This window comes from Mercurialis annua, linkage group LG4, assembly GCF_937616625.2.
Source record: "Mercurialis annua linkage group LG4, ddMerAnnu1.2, whole genome shotgun sequence".
NCBI lineage: Eukaryota > Viridiplantae > Streptophyta > Magnoliopsida > Malpighiales > Euphorbiaceae > Mercurialis > Mercurialis annua.
The window spans coordinates 32,818,926-32,840,386 of record NC_065573.1 but is presented as its reverse complement, the minus strand read 5'-3'; the positions used below and the strand labels follow the sequence as shown (position 1 = coordinate 32,840,386).

At 26.9% G+C, this 21,461-nt stretch overlaps 1 protein-coding gene across 1 annotated transcript; it reads left to right on the top strand.

Annotated features, from left to right (window-relative positions):
• Positions 1-18,766: 18,766 nt before the first annotated feature.
• LOC126678608 (uncharacterized) lies at positions 18,767-21,091 on the top strand. The gene is made up of 2 exons (XM_050373500.1): positions 18,767-20,548; positions 20,663-21,091. The coding sequence occupies exons 1-2, from the start codon at positions 18,767-18,769 to the stop codon at positions 21,089-21,091; spliced, it is 2,211 nt and encodes a 736-aa protein (XP_050229457.1).
• The last annotated feature ends 370 nt before the right edge of the window (positions 21,092-21,461 follow it).

Sequence of the window (21,461 nt, the reverse complement as noted above, 5' to 3'; positions counted from 1 at the left end):
TGAAATTATTGATATTCAGTTTATATTTAGTTTATATTTTATTTTTATGTTAAAATGTTAAATATGTTATAATTCATTTCGTACAATATGTGATCTTATTTTATAATTATTTATAGACATAGAAAATTGTGAAAAATAAATAAATATTATATATGTATGCGATTTTATATTTACTTAATTATTATTTATAATTATTCGAGATTTATTAACTAAATTTATACTATATTAATTATTTTTATTCAGTTATTTTCTATGATGTGTAATATTTTTAATTAATAATGTTGTGATTATTTACTAATATAATCAAACATAAGGGTGTTTTAAATGAAAAGAGATACTCCATTTAATGATTTGATAATGAGGTTTTCCATTTAATGAACATTCATGTTGGTGTTGCTCTTTTACCGTGCCTTGACTAGAGTCTAGAGTAATTATTAGCACACTTCAAATTTTGTGCATGTTTAAATAAATTAGAAAAAGGCTAAATAGAAGGACTGATTTGCAATTTAATTTCATTTCTGGCCATTTTGTGTCCAAGAGGATTCGGGCCAAATAGCACTGCCCATTGTGATTTTAGTAGTACTAATTTTTATTATTCCCTCCGTCCCACTCTAATTGACAAAATAACTAAATCACAATAACCAATACAAACTAATAAATAATATAGAAAATTATTTATATACTCTTCTATTGATAATAGAGCTAATTAATGCTATTAGTATATTAGTCAAATTTTCATTAAATATTCACTATTTTTCCATAAAAAATATAATTTTAAATGAGGGTAAAAATGGAAAATTAAATGAAAAAATTATAGTTATGTTAGTTTTGTCAATTAGAATGGGACACTAAAAATTTCATATTTTGTCAATTAGAGTGGGACGGAGGGAGTATAATACTAATAATTAATTAAATATAATTAATGTAATCTTTTTTATATTAATTTTATTACTGATCTAAATTAAAAAAAATAATTTACTAGTTAAAACAGGAAAATATAATTTGTTTAAAAAATATAAAAAAAAGTTCAAATTTTAAAATTTGCTTATATGCAATTTTATTGTCAATTTGCTTGTGAGTAAAAATCAATTAGAGTGAAATGAAACTATTTGCTTTTCTTTTTAAAATAAATTATTTCTCAGGTATGGGTGGATTGTATGTTTCAACACTTTTCAAGGTCTTGACCTTTTGTTATTATTTTAATTTTATTTAGATGTTTGATTAGATCCGACATCTATAGTTTAGTATTAGAATCTCTTTTTATCGAAATTTATATAATAAACCTAAAAAAAATCAAGATGACTTATAAAAATACTCCTTTCCTTTCATTTTGTATGTCTCATTTGACTTTATACATAAATTATTTTATATTTTTATATTTTTTTCTCTATTAATGACAATAGAATTTCCATATAACTCTCTTAAAATGACTAAAAAAAATAATAAAAAAATCAATGAAAAAAATAGTTCAAAAATAAAAATTAAACTTTTTAAATGGTACGTCCTAAAATAGAATATGAGACTTATTAAATAGGACAGAGGGAGTAATTAATAAAAGGTTTAACATCAACTCAAAACTATTACTTTTTCCATTTATTTTTAATTATCAATTTAAATAGAATAATAAATATTTTTTAAAAAATATTTTAAATTACAAATATTCATATTAATATAACTATATTTACTAAGCATATTAATGGCGAGTTTAATTTTATAGAGTAAATTTTCTAAAATAACCTAATAAGAGAACAAAGTTGCAATATTATTATAGAAAAGCAAAATGATTTTTTATATGTATAACTTTTGATCATTTTATCAAATATATTCCTAAAATATAATTTAAATATTTTGGTACGTTAATTTTAAACATTAAGATAAATATATCCAAATTTCAGATTATATTTAATTTTAAAATTTATTTTTATAGATTTTTTGAATTCGTAAATGATTATTGCATACATTTGATATTTAATTTCCGTTTATGAAGAGTTATTTGGTTTAAAAATAAAAATTGTATGTCCGGAAATATATTTAAATTGGTAGTTGGATATATTTATTCCGATTTATAATGACAAATCATAATATTTAAAATACATTTAATAAAATAGTTAAAGGTGTAAATATTCTCCTTCTACTTTAATTTTTTGGATCTTTCATGATCTTTATAGAATTTTTTACTATTTATTTTTAGTAGTCTTTTCCCTTGTATATATATATATATATATATATATATATATATATATATATATATATATATATATATATATATAAATAAAGCATTTTGCCTTATAAATATCATCTAAAAACATTAAAGACTTATATATTTATACACAAATTTTGTACTTAATGGAAAATTAAAAAAACAGTGATAAAGTATTGTGTTTTCATATATCTTAATTATATCTATTTAAATTAGACAAAGTTAATTATATGCAAGAAAAATAGTTAACATAGTGTATTTCTAATAAACTCTTTAAAAGAGTCTAACTCTTTATTATAAAGAATTTAATACTAAAATAAAGATTTAATATAAATTCACTCTTTACTTCTTATCTTTTTAATAAGTTTTTAAATTCAAAGCACATGAATTATATTTTTGTTTTTGAAAATATCTATTTTGATTTTATTTCAACATATTATAAATAAAAAGAAGATTTACAATAAAAATAAATAAATATAATAATTAATATTTATTAAATAAAATGTCATATATTAAGAAGTTTATTGGAATAAATTTAAAAATTATGTTATTTAAATGAAAGATATTTTTTATTTTTTAAAATATGCTTTTTATAATAAAGAATAATATTAAAAATTCTCTACAAAATAAAAAACATAAAATAAAATTTAAGATGACGGCTATAAAATCTGATATGATGTAATTAAGAGTCAATAAAATCGTCAAAAATATTATTTTAACAAGCAAAAATAGTTATATTTAACTTTAGATAATGCTACAGGAATAACATAATAATGCGATTATATATAGTGTGTTGCATTTCAAAATAAATACTAAATAACTAGAAAAAAAAGGTTAATTATCATCTGCAGACCCTGACTTTAAACCTCTTAAATTTTTAAACAGTCACTAAACTCTTTAAAATTTATGACGGCGCTTATAAAATTCTTTATGTCCAAAAAAGACAAATGCCGTCAACTTTGATGAGATATCGTTTAAAGACAAAAAAATTAAACTGATTTTCACATCAGCTGACACCTCACCAAAATACCTTAAAATTCAAAACATCTAAAATACCTTTAATTTTTTTTAAACTTAATTACAAGATTATATTTAAAAAAATCTAACTCAACCCAAACAATCCCAACCAAATCACTCACTCGACTCCCTAGCTGCCGCTCGCTACCGTTGCCCACCGTTGTTGGATCGTATTTTCGGGTGAGAAGATGTTTAGCTAGGTCGTCTCTTCAGATGATTTGAGAAGAGAAGCAGCAGCTTGTCTTTTCACATGCTTTGAGAAGACAAACAACAGCTCCTCTTTTCTGATGTTATGAGAAGATGAGTCTTCTCATACCAGAAAAGATGACCCAGCTAAACGTCTTTTAACCTGAGCAGACGACCTAACGGCGGTGGATGGCGGTTAGGGAGTCGAGTAGGTGGTTTGGTTAGGTTGGGTTTTTCGTATTAAAATTAAGCTTTAAGGTTTTTAATGGTATATTGGATTTTTTAGGATGGATTGGTGAGATGTCAATTGATGTAGAGATCTGTTTAATTTTTTATTTTTTAAATGACAACTTATCAAAATTGACTGTGCTAATTTTTTTGGATGGAAATTTTTTTATAAATCTTGCCATTAAAATTAGAGGATTTAGTGATTTTTTCTTTTAAATTTAGAAAGTTTATTGTAAAGGGGCTCTAAAATTAGAGTCCTTGAGTGATTAAGCGGACAAACAAGACAATGAAATATTATTCTCCTGATTAAAATCTTCAAGTATTTATACAGTTAGGCACCGAATAAATTCCCTAGTTGACATCCTCCAGAATTTAGAAATTTAAAGCTTGAAAATAAAATTAGTACACAAGTTTTCAATTCTTTTTTTAATGAAGTTGGTATGGATTTGAATATTTAACAATTATGAAAATTAAATCATCTAACTAATAATAGTATTGATATAGACATGAATTACTAAAATATTTATAGAACCTTTATGTAACTTAGGAATTAATTGTGACACGTAAATGATGAGCTGATGAAAAATAATGGGGTAACATGGAATTGATAGTCGGCAGGTCGCTCTAAGATGCTTAAACGTGCATTAATTAGTCTACATTCTACCAGATTATACTAATAGGTTTATTATAGTTAAATAATAAAAATTTAATTAGATTATTCATTACACTTTAGTCCAATAACCCCATTTTTAATAGGGAAAAGGGTCACTTATGCCCCTATGGTTTGTCGTTTGGATCAAGTAAGCCCTTAACGTATAAAAAGGTTCAAATATGCCCCTAACGTCTAAAAAAATGAAGAATTAGGCCCCTGATTTAGACAACCAGGCCCCTAACGTTTCATTTATGCGTCATAATTAGGGGCCTCGTTGTCAACATTTTAAGACGTTAGGGGCATATTTGAACCTTTCCGGACGTTAAGGGCTTAATTGATACTAAAGTCAAACCATAGGGGTATAAATGATCCTTTTCCCTTTTTAATATGGATAGACTTGTTTAATGAACCGGTGTCTATTCGATCTTTGAGACCTTTCAATCTAAATCAGATTAAAATATTAATTTAAAAGTTTAATTTTAGTTGATTCGATGCATTAGATTTAAATTTTACATAGACGAATTTATATTATTAGTGTAAAAAAAGATAAGATATAAATTTGTATTAGTGCGACTCAATCTTAATAAATTTTGACCATTGGATATGATTTCAACAATTGAAAAATATACTATAATTTAATTTGAATTTAATTTTTTTAAAGATAATTAAATTTGATTAAGTATGATATGAATATGTTTTGATTCATCAACATATGTAAGAACGAGTTATAATAGATTTGAACTCAAATTTATTATCTAAATATTTTATGGCCAACAAAAATCACAATATGAGTTACATGCATAATCGTGAATACAATGTATGCATAATAATTTATAATAAAAAATTATTAATTATTATTATCTTCATGAATTTACATACGAAAATGATTTGTTATAATTTCAAAAATAGAGAAAAATGGTGGTATAAAGTTAAAGTAGAAAATGAGGGTTAAAACTTATGATAATGATGGTGACAAAAGGATTGAGTAACTTGTTGCACCTAATATAGAATTTTGAGTAATTATTTATATGAAAATTACTTGCACTCTCTATTATATTATAAAGGCCTAATCACTCAAAAACCCCTCACCTTTAAACTTTTTTTCAATTCCATCCCGACGTTGAAAATTTGTCAATTTTACCCACTTTTGAATTTTCCGTTTTCAATTGTACCCCAATATTTTAATTTTTGTTAATTTTTTTACTTAAATGATGAAATCATTCTATTAATTAATTCTAAACATGAAATTAAATTCTTTTTTATTCAAAAAAGTACAAATAAGTCCTTTATTTTTAAAAACTAACTAAAAACCATAATCAAATTAACACTAATTTAAATTCTTAATTAATTTAACTAAATTTAAATAAATTTTAAAAATATACAATCAATATATGCGAGACATGGAGAATGTTTTAAACAAATTTCCAAACGCAAAAGACGTTAATTTAATTTTTCAGGGTACAATTGAAATACAAAAATGCAAAATAGGATAAAATTGACAAATTTTCAACATCAGGGTATGATTGAAAAGGGGCTAAAAGGTCAGATTTTTTTTAAGACATTAGGCCTATTATAAAATAAGTAGAATCTTGTTCTTAATGAGTAAACTCTAGTTTTAATTTTGTTTGATATGCCATAAACATCTAAGGGATGATTAGTCACTAATCATCAACTTACTTAATTGTATAATCATTCTAATATTAAATAAACGAGAGAAAATTTAAGAGAAGTTCAATCTCTTGTAAATATTTTGTTTACAATGAAAAAGAAAAGGCCTAATTACTTAAAAACCACCCAATTTGTAAATTGTTTTTCATTTATATCATGACCTAGGAAAAATTTCAATTGTACCCTATTTTTGATTTTTCATTTGTACCCAAAATTAAATTTTTTGATAATTTAATCAATTTAAAAATGAAAATATTAAAAACAAAATAAATAAATGATTAACATTAACATTTCATCAGAATATAGGTTAAAACTGAAAGACTAATTTAAATTTTTTTTCAAAAGAAAATAGATCAATTCAATTCATTAGGTAAAGATGAAACATAAAAATCTAAAATAGGGTACAAATGAAAATTTTCCTAAATTATGGTATAAATGAAAAAAAATTATAAGGTGGATGGTTTTTAAGTAATTAGGCCAAAAGAAAAATGGTAGTTGGCAAAACCCATATGGAGACCCCTCTACTTTACCGGTTTTGTTCGAGAGACCCCTACCTCAAAATTGTTTACGACTGGATCCCTATACTTGGCAAAATCCAATTTTAACACCCTTGGTTGGATGGAAATTGGCAAGTGTATTACACTCGCCGTTAACTACAAAATTTTCCGTTAAATAAAAAAAAATATGTATAATAAAGTTATATAATGCCACATCAGAATTCACTTTAAAATTAAGAGTAAACTTAAGGGAGCAAAGTTAATATTTTACCATCTTTTTCGAAAGACCACCTCTATCATCTTTCTCCCATTGTAACCAAATCTGGAAGTTCAAACTTCAAACTTCAAAAGACAAATTTATAAAAAAATAATTGAAGTAATATGATGTGGATTCTTTAATAAACAAATGAACTTCAAGCTTCAGCAACATAACATCGTCAACAACAATTTTTGATTCCTCGATGCCATTGCATGCTCTGAAATTAAAAACTTTATCTTATTCTTTTGAAAATCTGAGATCAACCCACTTGCTAAAATTGAATTTAAAAATAACCCATATGTATGGATTGGTGGAAACGGTTAGAAATAGAAATGCGTAAAGCTAATCATTTGCATCATTATTTTGCAAATATTTGACGAGAAATGGTTAATTTCTGATGGATATTACCATAAGTTTTTTTTGGTTTTTCAGCATAAAGGCTAGATAAGCGTTGCATTTGCTTTGTTCTTGTTAATTTTCTGATTCTCTTCATGTATTTCGGGGTTCATTGATAAGCTTTTATGAAACCTAATGTGAAGAAAAATTGTTAATTAATTTGTTTTACATGTTCCTTTGCTACTTTTTCTAGTCAGTTTTATGGATAATGAACTGCATTGTCTGTTTTCAAAATCTCAGTGGCAACAACTTTGGCACCTTCAAATCCCGTCTAAACTGAAGCTTTACATTTGGAGAGCAATTCGTAATGCTTTGCCTGCAGGGGAACCTCTATCTTGTAAGCTTAATTAAAAATGTGGTTCAATCATCGTTGTTCATTTTTTTAAATCAAAACGTGGCCAAAGTTTTCGACCCATTAGAGAAGATGAAGTTTCTTCCAAACTAGCCGAAGAATCTAAACCTGTAAACTTGACTGAAGAAACAATGGCTTTTTCGAGTACTTTTTGCAGAATTACATTTGGTAAAAGGCTAGACGAAAGTGAAGGAAAAATGGTTGCTTGTTCGTTTTATTGGTCGGTGTTTGGTGAAGAAATGTAAACCTGCGGTTGAATTTAAGAGACAAAAGAAAAAAGAAATACCCAGTCAGTATTACCATGTCACCACTTAATAAAAAAAATGACCATGCCATTTTTTTTCTTCTCCCCACTCTCAGTAACGGTGAGTGTAATACACTTGCCAATTTCCGTCTAACTAAGGATATTAAAATTGGATTTTGACAAGTACAGGGACCCGGACATGAACAACTTTGAAATAGGGGTTTTTCGAACAAAACTGGTAAAGTAGAGGGGCCTCCATATGGGTTTTGCCTAGTATAAAGTTAAAAAGCTAATCCATAGGTTATATCAATGCATAGCTTGACCTAATTGAATCCTAGTTACTCTTGTTGACAAAAGTGACCCAAGATGATGCATATAAAAATAGAAAGTAAATGAGGGTTAAAACTTTTAAGATCTGTCCTTTGTAAGGATGATAATTGTATTGACTAAATTGAATGAACTGATTTATAACATTTATTTCGATTAAGTTTAATTAATTATATTAGATTATTATTTTATCATTGTTTAATTGACTAATTCGGTTGTTTTGGTTTTGTATTTTTTGAATTTCAGTTAATAAGATTAAATCAATTTTTATTAAACTTGATAATTCCATCAGTTTAATTAGAAAATATAAAAAAAATTGGTTAAACTGATTGGCCATTAACTGTATCCTAATAAGGATGCGTAATGTGCTAATTTACTAAATCTAAATGTAAGTGTACCACTAAGTGGACATATATATAAGAGATTAGATGAGAAGCATAATTCATTGTCTCCCTTAAATAATAAAAGTGGTAGGTATTTTGCAATAATAAGTTGGTTTTATTTTCTTCTCTAATTAATCAAAAGACTTGATTTGGGACTTAAAATAGAGGCATGAGTAGGATAATGGCCACTGCTGAGAGAGAAAGAAGGAAAGAGGAGAAGGATGAGATCTCCACCCTAAAAGTTACACTATATCAATATTTTTATAGTCCTTTTATTCTTCTTTTTTTCTCAACGGCTAAAACTTCTATTGATGAAATGAAGATTATATGAAAGAATAGCTCCTCAACAAATTGAAAGAACTAATCTAAAATAATGATGAGAGCTGTTTGATACAGTAATCGAATAAAGCTTTTTTCAACCATTAAAAAATTACCCAAATACATAAATTTTGAGATTACAATTTTGAAATCGCTTGATTCTTGAAACTTCAATTTTCAAACTTTTCAAATCCTATTTTCAATATAGAGCCAAAAGTTATCTTCAATCCGTTAGATCTGTTGAAACTTTATATTTTTTATCTTCGTCTTCAAAAAAATTATATAAAAAAAAAATTACCTCACAACACCTTCGATTATTAAAAACATGCAACAAAAAATACAACAATTCTTAATAAAATTATAAATCTAGAAAGATTTATATTTAAATAGACATAAATATAAAGAAAAACGTAGAGATATTAATAACTTGGGCGGAGAAGATGATTTTCCAATTTAGATCGGAAATCACCTTCTCCCACCCTTCACGAGATTAAGATGAAGAGAGTTTTTAGAGAGAAGGTAGAGTTTTTTAAAGAGAGTGTGAGGTTTTTATAGTCCTTTTATTTGCTCTACTACATAAAAAAATGCATTAATTTCTATGGATAATTATTTTAAAAAAATCTCAGCCCTTCGTATTTTTTTAATGGTAAATATTGCAAAAATTATTATAGCCAATACTAGTGAATGTAATTATCACTTTCACCTTCTAAAAAAGTCCTTAACCTTGAATGTTTTCTCGCTCTCTCCCAAGTGATCCACTCTCTATCCTAATTTTCCGAGTCTTGCCGTCGCCCATGAAGGTGATTTTCTGGCTAATTTTTGGCCAAATATCACCTTCCCACTCTCTAATTATTTTTGCAACAAATAAATGGAATCTACCTTATATTTATATTTTTAGTTTGTTTTCTTCTTTTCCACCCCTATGGTTTTATCTATCTTATATTGATTTTATTCACCCAAAATAGATTATTTCTTCTTCAAATAACTTCATAAGGTAATTGCTTTCTACATGAAATCTTAATATTTATAATTTATATTTTTGCGTTCTTCAAAACCGCTTAGTGGTTCTTCATTTAGGAGTCGATAAGAACATGTGTGCCGGCAAAACTTGGATTTTTTTTGTGCTTCCGTTTGTAAGATTAGTTTATAAATGTAATTTTACAGCTTTATTATTACACCTGACGATAGTGTAGATTTAATTGTTGTAATTTTTAGATTTATAAATTTATATCTATTTAACTAGATTTATGTTAAGATCTAGGTTTGTAGTATTTCTTTTGGCTGACACGTTAAGTTGTTAAATAGTCTCACTTATTGTAATTTTCTAGTCCCGTTTGTGGCTATCTCCGAAATTTTTGAAGTCCTTTTTAATCTTAAATGAAACCATCTTCTGACAAAAAATACTAATGAATTAATATTACAATATTTTATAAATATTATTACATTTAATAACACTTTAATAACGTTTTGCTATAAACTTTAAACATCATTCTTTTAAAATTAAGTAATATTTGTTGGATGTCACAATGGAACAAATCCATTTCAATTTCTTCCTTTTTTATTATTAAAAATTTATAGTTATGTCTAAATTAGACATTGGCATGTAATTTCTAATCAATATGACAAGTCATATGGTGAGTGAAAATGATTATTGTCTTTTTAATAGATTGAGTTGGATCTCCACCTCAGTTTACATATAACAATGGTGGAGGCGTGGAGTTAATTTTTGTGGAGGGCAAAAGTCATATCTATTTCGAATAATTATTTGTGCATCTCTTCTAAAAGTTACTACATATAATAAAGAATAATTATTTTTTTAGTATTTAAATTTTTTAACTAATACTACATATTTTGTAAAAAAAATCCGAAATCTATCTTAAGGTTTTTACATTTTTTATTTATTTTGTATTTATTTTGTTTTTTGGGATTTTATTTCTTTCCTTAATCTCGGCTAATACATTCATAAAACAAATATTCATTCAGTGACTATGCTATGTCATAAATTACTAATATATATGCATTGATTGATAGTGAAAGATGATTTGAACTTTGAATATTGTTAATGAATCACGATAAATTTAGCACTCTCATAAATCATAGTTAACCTTATTTGTAGTCTGTTTTGGTTTAACATATTGTAATTGTTTTTTATTTTATTTCTAAGTGTTTTTATTTATTTACTTTTTCCTTATATTTTAAAAATAATTTTATGTATTAGTTTTATTTTTGTACTTAGTCTTTGTATTTTCAAAAACAGGTTTCACTCATATCTTCATACTTTTATTAAAAAGAAAACTTTATACAATTATTTTTAAAATTATAAGAATTAAATAAAGAAACAAAAACAACTACTAAAAAATTATAATGTTTGTATTTGCCTAGTACGAAATTTTCATCGTTGATCAAAAACAAAATTCTGGCTAATACACTATATGCAATTATTCGATGAGCATAATTCATTAAAGTTATAAATAAAAGACTCAACTTTGTAGTATAATTATAAATATTGAAGCATAAATAATTTTATTCATCGGTCACAAATTATACTCATCGATCATTACTAAGAGGATTGACTCAAAACAAAATTGACGATTAATATATCACCTTCAACCTTGTTTTTACATTTTAAAGGAGTTGAATTTTGATTTGCAATAAATGAGACTCGTTTTCAAGACTTGTAAATGAGAATGAAATCGGTAAATGACATGGAAAAGATGCTAATATTTCGTAGATTAATAGAGATTAGGTATGACATAGAAACCCTAGGCGTCTCTCTCTTTTAAAAAATCTTTCAAACCCTAGTAAAAAAAATTATAAAAATCACAAATAATCAATCACCCATACCTCTTTATATATCAAACATCTTATACACATAACTCGTAAATAAATTAAATAATTTTCATAAGAGACCATTAAAAATTCTTATGTCATGCACCAACTGAAATGTGTGAACTTAGTAATTTTTTATTATTCTTATATTTCAAGAAAACTTGAATTAAATATTTAAGGCTGTTTATAGAGCTGAAGTAATTGTTCCCAGTTTTGATGTAAATACAGTGAAAGCGTTGAATATAGGAACTCAAAGTTTGAAAGAAGTCAGCTTGGGCCCATAAACACTCTTTTCTTGACCTTTGGTCCACAAGTCAGGACCCAACAAATATCATGTAGCCCAATTACTGTTTCACCATTCAAGGGTCCACCTAGCGACTAGGAAACTCAAATCAAACAGCAGTTCAGCAAAATCTCGGATTTAAAGTATGTTTTAAATGATAAAATATTGATGTCTTATATAACAATAATTTCAATTACGTTTGATTGAGTTTTTTTTTCATTATGAAAATTAATATTATGGTGGATGGTATGCTTATTAGGGTGAATATTTTTTATAAGCGAGAAATTCTTAAATAGACTCAATCTATCATGTCATTTGTGAACTAGTCAATCATATTATAACACGTTACTAAAATAGTGTCACTGTCATAATTTTAATTATTTATTATTTTCACCTTTTAATAGTGATATTATAGCAGTTGATTTAGTTTAAGGATGACGTGATATACTTAGAGGCCGTTTGGTTCGCCTAAAAAAGGAGGGAATGGAAATAGAAATGGAAATGATTTCCATTATTTGTGTTTGTTTTGTCAAATTGTAGTAGGGAATGGAAATGTGATTACCCCTTCAATGAGAATCACTCATTCCCCCTACCTCCCATGGGAATGAACTTTTAGGAATGAGAATCAAAATTTAACAAAATATTTTAATAATAATATATAATTATTAAAAAAACTATTTGTAAATGTTTAGTTTAAAAAACATACTTAATAAAAAACTTTTTTTAAAAAATAATATTTTTTTCAAAAAAAGTTTAATATTTTTTTAAAAAATTAATTTTTTTAATTTTTGATTTAAAAATAATTTTTTAATCTTTTTTAATTTTCTTTAATCTTTATTTAAAAATAATTTTTAAATTTTTTTAAAAAACTATTTTTTTTAAAAAAAGTTAATTTTTATGTAAAAAAATATTTCTTTATTAAACTTTATCCATTTTCATTCCTACACTAATTTTGAACCAAACAACAAATGAAAACAATTATTCCCATTCCCATTCCTTCTCATTCCGATTCCCATTCCCATTCTGATTCCCAACCTTGAACCAAACGGCCCCTTAGTTTACGGATGACATGATAGACTTAGTTTACCTAAAAAATTCTCTATGTTTAATAATTTTATGTTTGGCTAAATTATCTTAATTTTTAAAGTTTTGTGAATAATATAAATAATTGATTGAATTGATATTTAATTATTTATTATTCTATTTATTTTATTTTGTTAAACTTAATTTGGTCGCTAATTATTTGTTGCTAAACTGATAAACTAATAGAGAATAAAGTTAATTAATTGAAATATAGTAAGACCAAAAGTAAAAAGTTTGAAGACGGGCACAAATCAAATTTGCATTCTCATGGTGCTAACAATAAATCCCTCGACTGTTTTTTCACCGTCTCGTTTTCTTGGGTGAGATGCAGTAATTTTCCAGTTTTAGATTGGAATTTTACTGTTTTCTTACCCATCTGTTCATATTTTATGTCTTTTCTGCGTTTGTTTGAATTATTTTTTTCGTTTTGGAGTTGATTTTAATTGTGAATTTTTCCGTTCTAAAGTTGTTTTTTGCTGTTATAAATGTTTTGATGGTTTTGTTGTTGTTTTAGCGGATTTTATCAAAATTTTATCGGTTTCGGCATTCTCTTGTACTAATTCTTGATGAATCCTATGAAGTTGTGCTTTTTCAATTCCTTTCAAGTTCTTGTGCTAGTTTTTCTTTTTTTGCAAATTTTGTTACTTCAACAATATTTTACGGCGATTCACGTTTGTAGGTTGCAGAATTTTGATGGATCACAGAATTTATATAGCTACAGCGCAGTTATTTAATTTCAACTTTTGCAATTTTATAAGACGATTTGTGATTGAGATGTTTGTAATTTTTAACACATGCATTTTATTTTATGTCTGGTTATCAAAAAATTTCACGAAACTTACATTTATAATTGCTATGATTTCATTACAAAAAATATTGTATTTGGTAATAATAATTTTGCAGCTATTTTTTTCCGTTAAAATATATTTTACAGCAATTATTTTAAAAATTGCTGCCATTAGTTAAGTTATAGTAATATTTTACAATGGATTTTATTATCAATTATTTGAGACAATATTTTATTATTAACAACATAGAGAAATTCTTAGGTGGACTCAGTCCACCACTTCATCCATAGCCTATCACATAATGACACGTCATTAAAATAATGACAATCTTGTTAATTTATTTATTACTTATTTACATATTTGAATAGTAATATTACAAAATTGCCATTATTTTAATGACGTGTCATTATGTGATAAGCTTAGTTCACGGATGATGTGGTAGACTGGGTCTATTTAAGAATTTCTCTAACAACATGTCACGAATTATTAATATTATTAGCAATACAAATATTTACTGCTAATTTTAGTATTTTTTAGTTGAGATAATATAAGTCTATGCCGGCTTTAAAAAAAATTGAGATGGAAGTACACTTGTCTTGTGAAATTGCGTGGATATTTTAAAACTAATAATTTGATTAAGAATAATTATCACTATTTAAGAGCATTTAGTGTTTCAAAAACAAATTAATTTGGGCTGGTGAATATTCAAGCCTTGTGAAAGCGATTTATAAATAAATTTAATAGCAAATAAATTCAAAATATCTGTCGTCATTCTTTCTTGATCGAAAGGAATTTCTATGGCTTCCATCCATGAGTAAATATTTTATAGTAGTTTTAGTAGACCGCATATTCTTTTTAGTATATTCAAATAATAGAAAGATAATGAGTTAATCACATCCTAACTAATAAATAAAAATTATATAATTTTTATATTTTAATCAACTATATCTTTTTATAATAGTATTTTTTAAATATACTAGTCAGTAACTTTTATTTTCAAAAAATAAATTGAATTTAATTAAATTTTAATTCTCATCAACCCGATTAAGACGATCAATTTTTAAAACATTGGTTCAGAGAAAGGCAAGAGTTTTCTGAATTCGCAGACTTACTACGATTACCTTGAAATAATTTTCTTATAGAAAAAAGAAGTCTAATAATGGCTCCTGACAACTCTATACCTAATCTTCATTTATTGTGTTATACAGTAATGTTTTAATATCTGGAAGCAAATAGAAATTATCATCATCCATCATTATTACTTTCTTAGCGTTTTCTTTTCATTTGTGACAGAAAAAGATAGAGGTACCATCTGGGCAAAGTGTGCCCTACAATAATACAGTGGTTGCATGAAATATTAAAATTAGTGTTTTTAAAATCAAACCAAACCACCCAAGATTTAAGTCAAAAAATTTAAAAATCATCTAATCGTACTAAATTCTGCAAATTGTTTTATTATTTTAAAAGTAGAGCGCGAGTGATTTATAAAATTATTTATTTTTATTGAAAGAGTTGAATGGATATTTGAGCCGATCGAATTATAAATTGATGTTTAAAACACCAATAGTACTATAACAAATAAAAAGTGATTTTGTAATTATAGAATAGATTAGATTGCTTAACAGCAGAAAATGAAATGTGATTAGCACAGCTAGCAATGCATCTGATAAGGGTGCAAAAATCATATCATTCATCATATGCATAATCCATTGTTCACTCTTTGTTGCTTAACCACCTTCATTATTCCACTGTTTTGTAGGCCTCTCTTTGCACGTGGTAGGTAAATTATATTATTGCATTTTTGATCAAATGTATAACTACATTTTCAATATATTACTAATTTTCTTTATATATAATTATTATTAAATTATAATTCTATTTACCGTCAATTGATTTAGTTCTATCTTAATCAACATTTTAAAACATTTCATTGTACATACTTCATTTAATTGATATATCTATTATTAATTTATAGTTTATAAATAATCCATTTTTGTTGAGAATAACTATTATTAGTTACTTATTTTCTAGTTAATTTATCATTTATACTTATCATGTATTATGTGTTACAACAGTCTTTATATACAGGAGTATATTATTAATGAGAGTACTAAAATCTCTCTGATTACAATATTGAGTATCTTTTTATAAGTAGCAGAAAAAAAAGAGAATTTAATATATTTGTCATAATTAAATTAACGGATTAAAATGTTTAAATTATTTTATAGTGATATATTCAATCAATGGTCAAAATTGTAAATATAAAAATATATTTTCCTCTACAATAAATAAGTTAAATAAACATTTTTTGCAATTGATAATCAATACTAAAATAAAAAGATATACGGATTATATATTTAAGGCTTAATAGCGTAAAAAATCACAAATTTTAGTGTATTTTACAAATTTACCACGAATTTTTAATTTTAAAAATTAAACATGAACTATTAGTTTTTTGCATTGTCAAACATTGAATAAGTTTCTGTTAAAAAAATACTGATGTGTACTATACAATTGTGTAATATATCCGTAAATCTATTGTGTAATATACAATTACAGTGTCAGTTTACTTGTGAATGCAGAAAATTCCCACTGGAAGACTCACCCACCATGCCAGGTGCGCGACACGGGTCGGATCCGGATTAGTCAGGGCGAAGCCTTGGAAACCGGATGGGCTTACCAAAAAAAAAAAAAAAAAAATTACAGTGTCAGTTTACTTTTGTTATTGTAATTGGTAACCCCCATGCCCTATACCATCCTTCCTGTTTTGGTGAAAGTAAGGTTCTGTGAGGCAATCATGAAATCTTGTCAATGAGCTCATACTTTACAAATCCCTAAAATCTAGGGTTTGTTAACACTTCACACCATCCCATTATTAAAATAAATAATAAACTTTAAAACAAAAAATATATACATAAATATGTCATATATATATATATATATATGGGAGTATAAGGGCATTTTCAATAGTTCGGGGTAGAATATTGTAAATTTGACATTAAAATTCCATTGTTACTTTTCATATAAACATTTGAGATCGTTTGAAATCTATAGAAAAATTGCTTAACAAACATTTCTAAACAATTCCAAGTTGTGTTTTTCAAAAATTATTTGAAATTACGGAGTAAAAAAAAATAAAAAACCGTATTTTAAATTAAATGTACGACTAAAACTTGCAGTTTGGAGGATGAATTTTGCAACTTTTTTTTATTATTTTGTAAAGATCGCATAAATCTTACAAGAGAGAGTACTAAAGAGTATTTTGTTGTCCACTTCGTGAATATCAATTAATATTTTTTTCAAAATAAAGTTTTATAAAATGAATGATATAAATATTCAAAATAATTTTAGAGGAAATTACACTCAACACTTGATTAATAAAAATAATCTCAAAAATTCTTCAGCACTTTTTTTTTATCTCAACACTTGACTCAACCTTTTTATTTCATCTATCACTTATTCCACCTTTTATCTCATCCAACACTTGATTCTATTTTTTTTTATCTCCTCAACATTTTATCCCATCTTTTTATTTACTCCAACATTTGATCCCACTTTTTTGTTTCATCCAATATTTGACCCACACTTTTTTAGAGTTTAAGATTTAGAATTTTAAAGTTTAGGGTTTAGCATGATTTAGCATGTTAGAGTTTATGATTTAGGAATTAATATGGTTTAGGATTTAAAATTTAGAGTTTAGCGTGATTTAGGATTTAAGAATTAGCATGGATTCAGAATTTATAGTTTAGGGTTTAGCATGATTTAGGATTTAGAGTTTAGAATTTAGAATTTAGCATTATTTAGGGTTCAACATGTTTTAAGGTTTAGAGTTTAGGGTTTAAGGATTAAATATAGATTGAAATATAAAAAAGATAGAGAAATAAGATTTTAAGTGTTAGGTTTAATATTTTTATTAAATCAAATGTTAGGTGTAATTTATTTTATTTTATAAGTATTGTCCTTAAATAAAAAAAATATAAGTATTTTTTAAATTATTTTAATAAAACTAGGTAGTTTTCAGCTTTTTCTATAATTTTATATGATTCAACATAAAATGGGCCTCGTTGCCTGTGCATGGTACATAGAGGTGTGTAACCCAATTTGTTCAACATTTCAATTGAAGTCCAATGAGTTTACATGGACCATGGACAAGTTGGGGTGTTTTAATTGAAAATATTTAGAGAAAAAATAAGGAATACCTAATATATTCAATAATATTCTCAAAGATACTGGGCTATCTTTAAAAATTGAAAGTTACTATGTCTTTCTTTTAATCCTCAAAACTAACTTTTCCAAATTGATAAAATACGTTGATCATTAAAATAGGTAAGACCCAACTGAAATTCAATTATCCTCCTATAATCTCTCTCGCAATCAAATCAAATCTTCAAATGAAGATCTTTTCAAATTGAATAATGAATAACGCAAGAAGAAAGAAAAATATTGAGTGCAGTAATACAATTAATCGGAGAGCAATTTCATTAGAGGAGAGAGGATAATTCAGAGAAGAAGGAAACTTACAATTCATCATAATTAAAACAATCATCACACGAGAAGGGATCAAATCCAGGTTTGATGAATGAAATTTTATTCTCTTTGAAAACTGATATTGAAAAACAAATTGATGAACTATATTCATTGTTACGTTAGGAAAATAGCTATATGTTAACAATAATGAACAATGTAAAATTGCGTTGATTGTAGCTAAATGTTGAGTGATAAATTGTTTATGTTGATTCATTAATTGTCTGTATGTTATCGAAAGTTGAAGTTTACCAGTATTTGATCGTAATTTGAAGTTTACCAATAGTGGACTATAAATTCAGATTGTAGTTTATGCAAAATTTTAGGAATATACTGATTGTATTATAAAACCAGGATATTAATAAAAAAATTGTTTTAAAAATTTAAGTTAACTAATAGTGTACTAATAATGTGTCAATGAAATACTAAGTTTTCAGCAAAAAGCTGTTAATTCAATTACTAACATTTGTTTGTTGTTTGTGATTACAAAAAGTATATTATTTGTATTTGAAATATATGTTATTTTGCAGAAATGACAACATTTAAAATACTTGTTTACTACAACGGAGAATGGGATGAAGGGTTTAGGTACTCAAATTACAGAATAAAAGGAATTCTAGTTAAAGATGATGCAGATTTTGAAACATTGAAATCCATGATTTGTGGTATGCTGAAAGTGAACAATTGGGAAACGAAGTTGGAAATTAAATATCAATTGGAACCAAACCAACAACCTTTGGATATTGAGGACAATGAAAGCCTACACTTCTACATTGAAATGAAAAGAGATGAAGCGAGAACGACAAATTTTCCATTGTGCGTCACAAGGATACAAATTGAAGATCAGCAACTCGTTGACATCAATTGTGTACCTGTTCAAAATACGAATGAAGAACAAGCAGAAAACTTTGTTTTCAGTAATGACACATTTGATATTGTGAAGTATGCAGAAATGATATGCAAAAATTCAGAAGTAGAAGAAGAGGACACCACTAGTATACTTACTGACTCTGAAATTGTGACGACTTCTAGTGTGAAGGAAATATATGTTGGGCAAATCTTCAAAGATAAGAGGATTCTGTTATCATGCCTCAGTTTCTATGCAATTGAAAACCACTTTCAATATAAAGTGAGGAAGTCGTGTCAGCTTGAATATGTGATTATTTGCGTAGATGATAATTGCGAGTGGACATTGAGGGCTTCAAGAGACGGAAAAACAAATTTCTTTGTTATTAGAAGATTTTTCAAAAGTCACACATGTCCTCTAGAAATAAGAATGGAAGAAAAACGGCAAGCGACTGCTTCTATAATCGGGGATGTGATAAAATCAAGGTTCTTGAATGTCAAAACAGTGTATACACCAGCTGACATAATTACTGATATTCAAAGAGAGTATGGAGTAATTCTTAATTACAACAAGGCTTGGAGATCAAGGGGAAAGGCACTTGACACTGTTCGAGGTAAACCACGCGATTCGTATTCAGTTTTGCCAAGTTTTTTGTATATGTTAGTGCAAACCAACCCAGGATCAGTTGTAGATTTGCGGACAGTTGATGGTGACAAATTTCAATATGTGTTCATGGCTATTGATGCATCTATAAAGGGGTGGAGCTATTGTAGAGCGGTTATTGTTGTGGATGGGACTTTTTTAAAGTCAACCTACGGAGGAACTCTACTTACTGCATCCACACAAGACGGGAGTGGTAAGATTTTTCCGCTTGCGTTTTGTGTTGTGGATTCTGAAAATGATGCTGCTTGGGAATATTTTTTTGAAAAATTAAAAGAAACCTTTGGAGAAAAGGACAGCCTATGTATTGTATCTGATAGGCATGATAGCATAAGTAAGGCTGTAGAAACAGTTTTTCCTCAAGCTACTCATGCAATTTGTATGTATCATCTTTTAAGTAACGTAAAACGCCACTTTAGAGGTGATCCGAAGAGGTTGAGGGAATGTTTTTTTGGGGCTGCAAAGGCATACACGGTACAGGGTTGCGAGTACTTCATGGCTGAGCTCGATGGCATAAACGCAGGGATTCGACCATACCTTGAAGGTATTGGGTTGTGGAAATGGGCAAGAGCACATTCAACGAACAATAGATACTCAACAATGACGTCAAACATTGCTGAATCTATTAATGCATCAATAAAGGCAGCTAGAGAGTTACCAGTAGCAACACTTCTTGAGTATTTGCGCCGTTTAGTTCAAAATTGGAGTTTTAAAAATAGGGATGTCGCACTTTATACAGGAACTAAACTGTCAACTAGAGCAGAAGAAGCGCTGAGGGATAATTATGCAACAGCTCAGAGAATGCAGGTACAATTTTATAATATGTAATTTGTTGAAAGTGATTTGTTTTGGTCAGTAATTGGTTTACCAAAGGATAGCTAATAGTTAACTAATAGTGTACTTTTAAATATTTACTTACAGGTTATACCATCGGTTACAAGTCAAGTATATACTGTGGAAGATGGTAGTAAAAGTTTTATAGTGAAACTTAGTGAAAAGACATGCGCATGCTGTAGATTTCAAAAAGACGAGCTTCCGTGTGCACATGCCGTTGCAATATTTTGCAAGTACCACATGGATCCCTACCAGCACTGTTCACATTTTTTCACAAAGGAGAATTTGATGAAAATATACGAGCCAGTTGTTTATCCAATGCCGGATCAAAGTGAATGGGATGTCCCTGTAGAAATTTCAACAAAAAAAGTACTTCCGCCAATAGCAAAGATACCACCAGGAAGGCCTAAGAAACAGAGAATAAAGGGATATTCGGAGGGAACACAAAGAAATAAGTGCAGCAAATGTGGAAAAAAGGGACACAACAAAAAAACTTGTCGTGGTATACCACTATAGAAATATATACATAATTTTTGGTTTCAGCATTTATTGATGAATATTTTGGTTTCATTCATTTATTGATGAATATTGACGAATATGTTTTGGTTTCAGCATTTATTGGTTATAAAGTACTTAATAATTGTATAGTATGGTATTGGTTTGGAAAAAAAACTATTTTAAGGTAATAAATTAAATGGTTCACCAACATTCAGTACAAAGCAAAAATTGAAATCATTAAAGGTAACCAACTGTATGTTAAAGGTACATAAATAGTTCACCAACATTTATGTTAAAAAAAATAAAATAAAAAAGGGTAAACCAAGTGTATTTTAAAGGTACACAAATGGTTCACCAACATTCAGTGCAAAGCAAAAATTGAAATCAT

Bases quoted from the DNA above. Each gene is read 5' to 3' on its own strand.
- LOC126678608 (XM_050373500.1), top strand. From the start codon at position 18,767: ATGACAACATTTAAAATACTTGTTTACTACAACGGAGAATGGGATGAA. The intron at 20,549-20,662 runs GTACAATTTTAT...ATTTACTTACAG, and splicing joins CAACAGCTCAGAGAATGCAG to GTTATACCATCGGTTACAAG.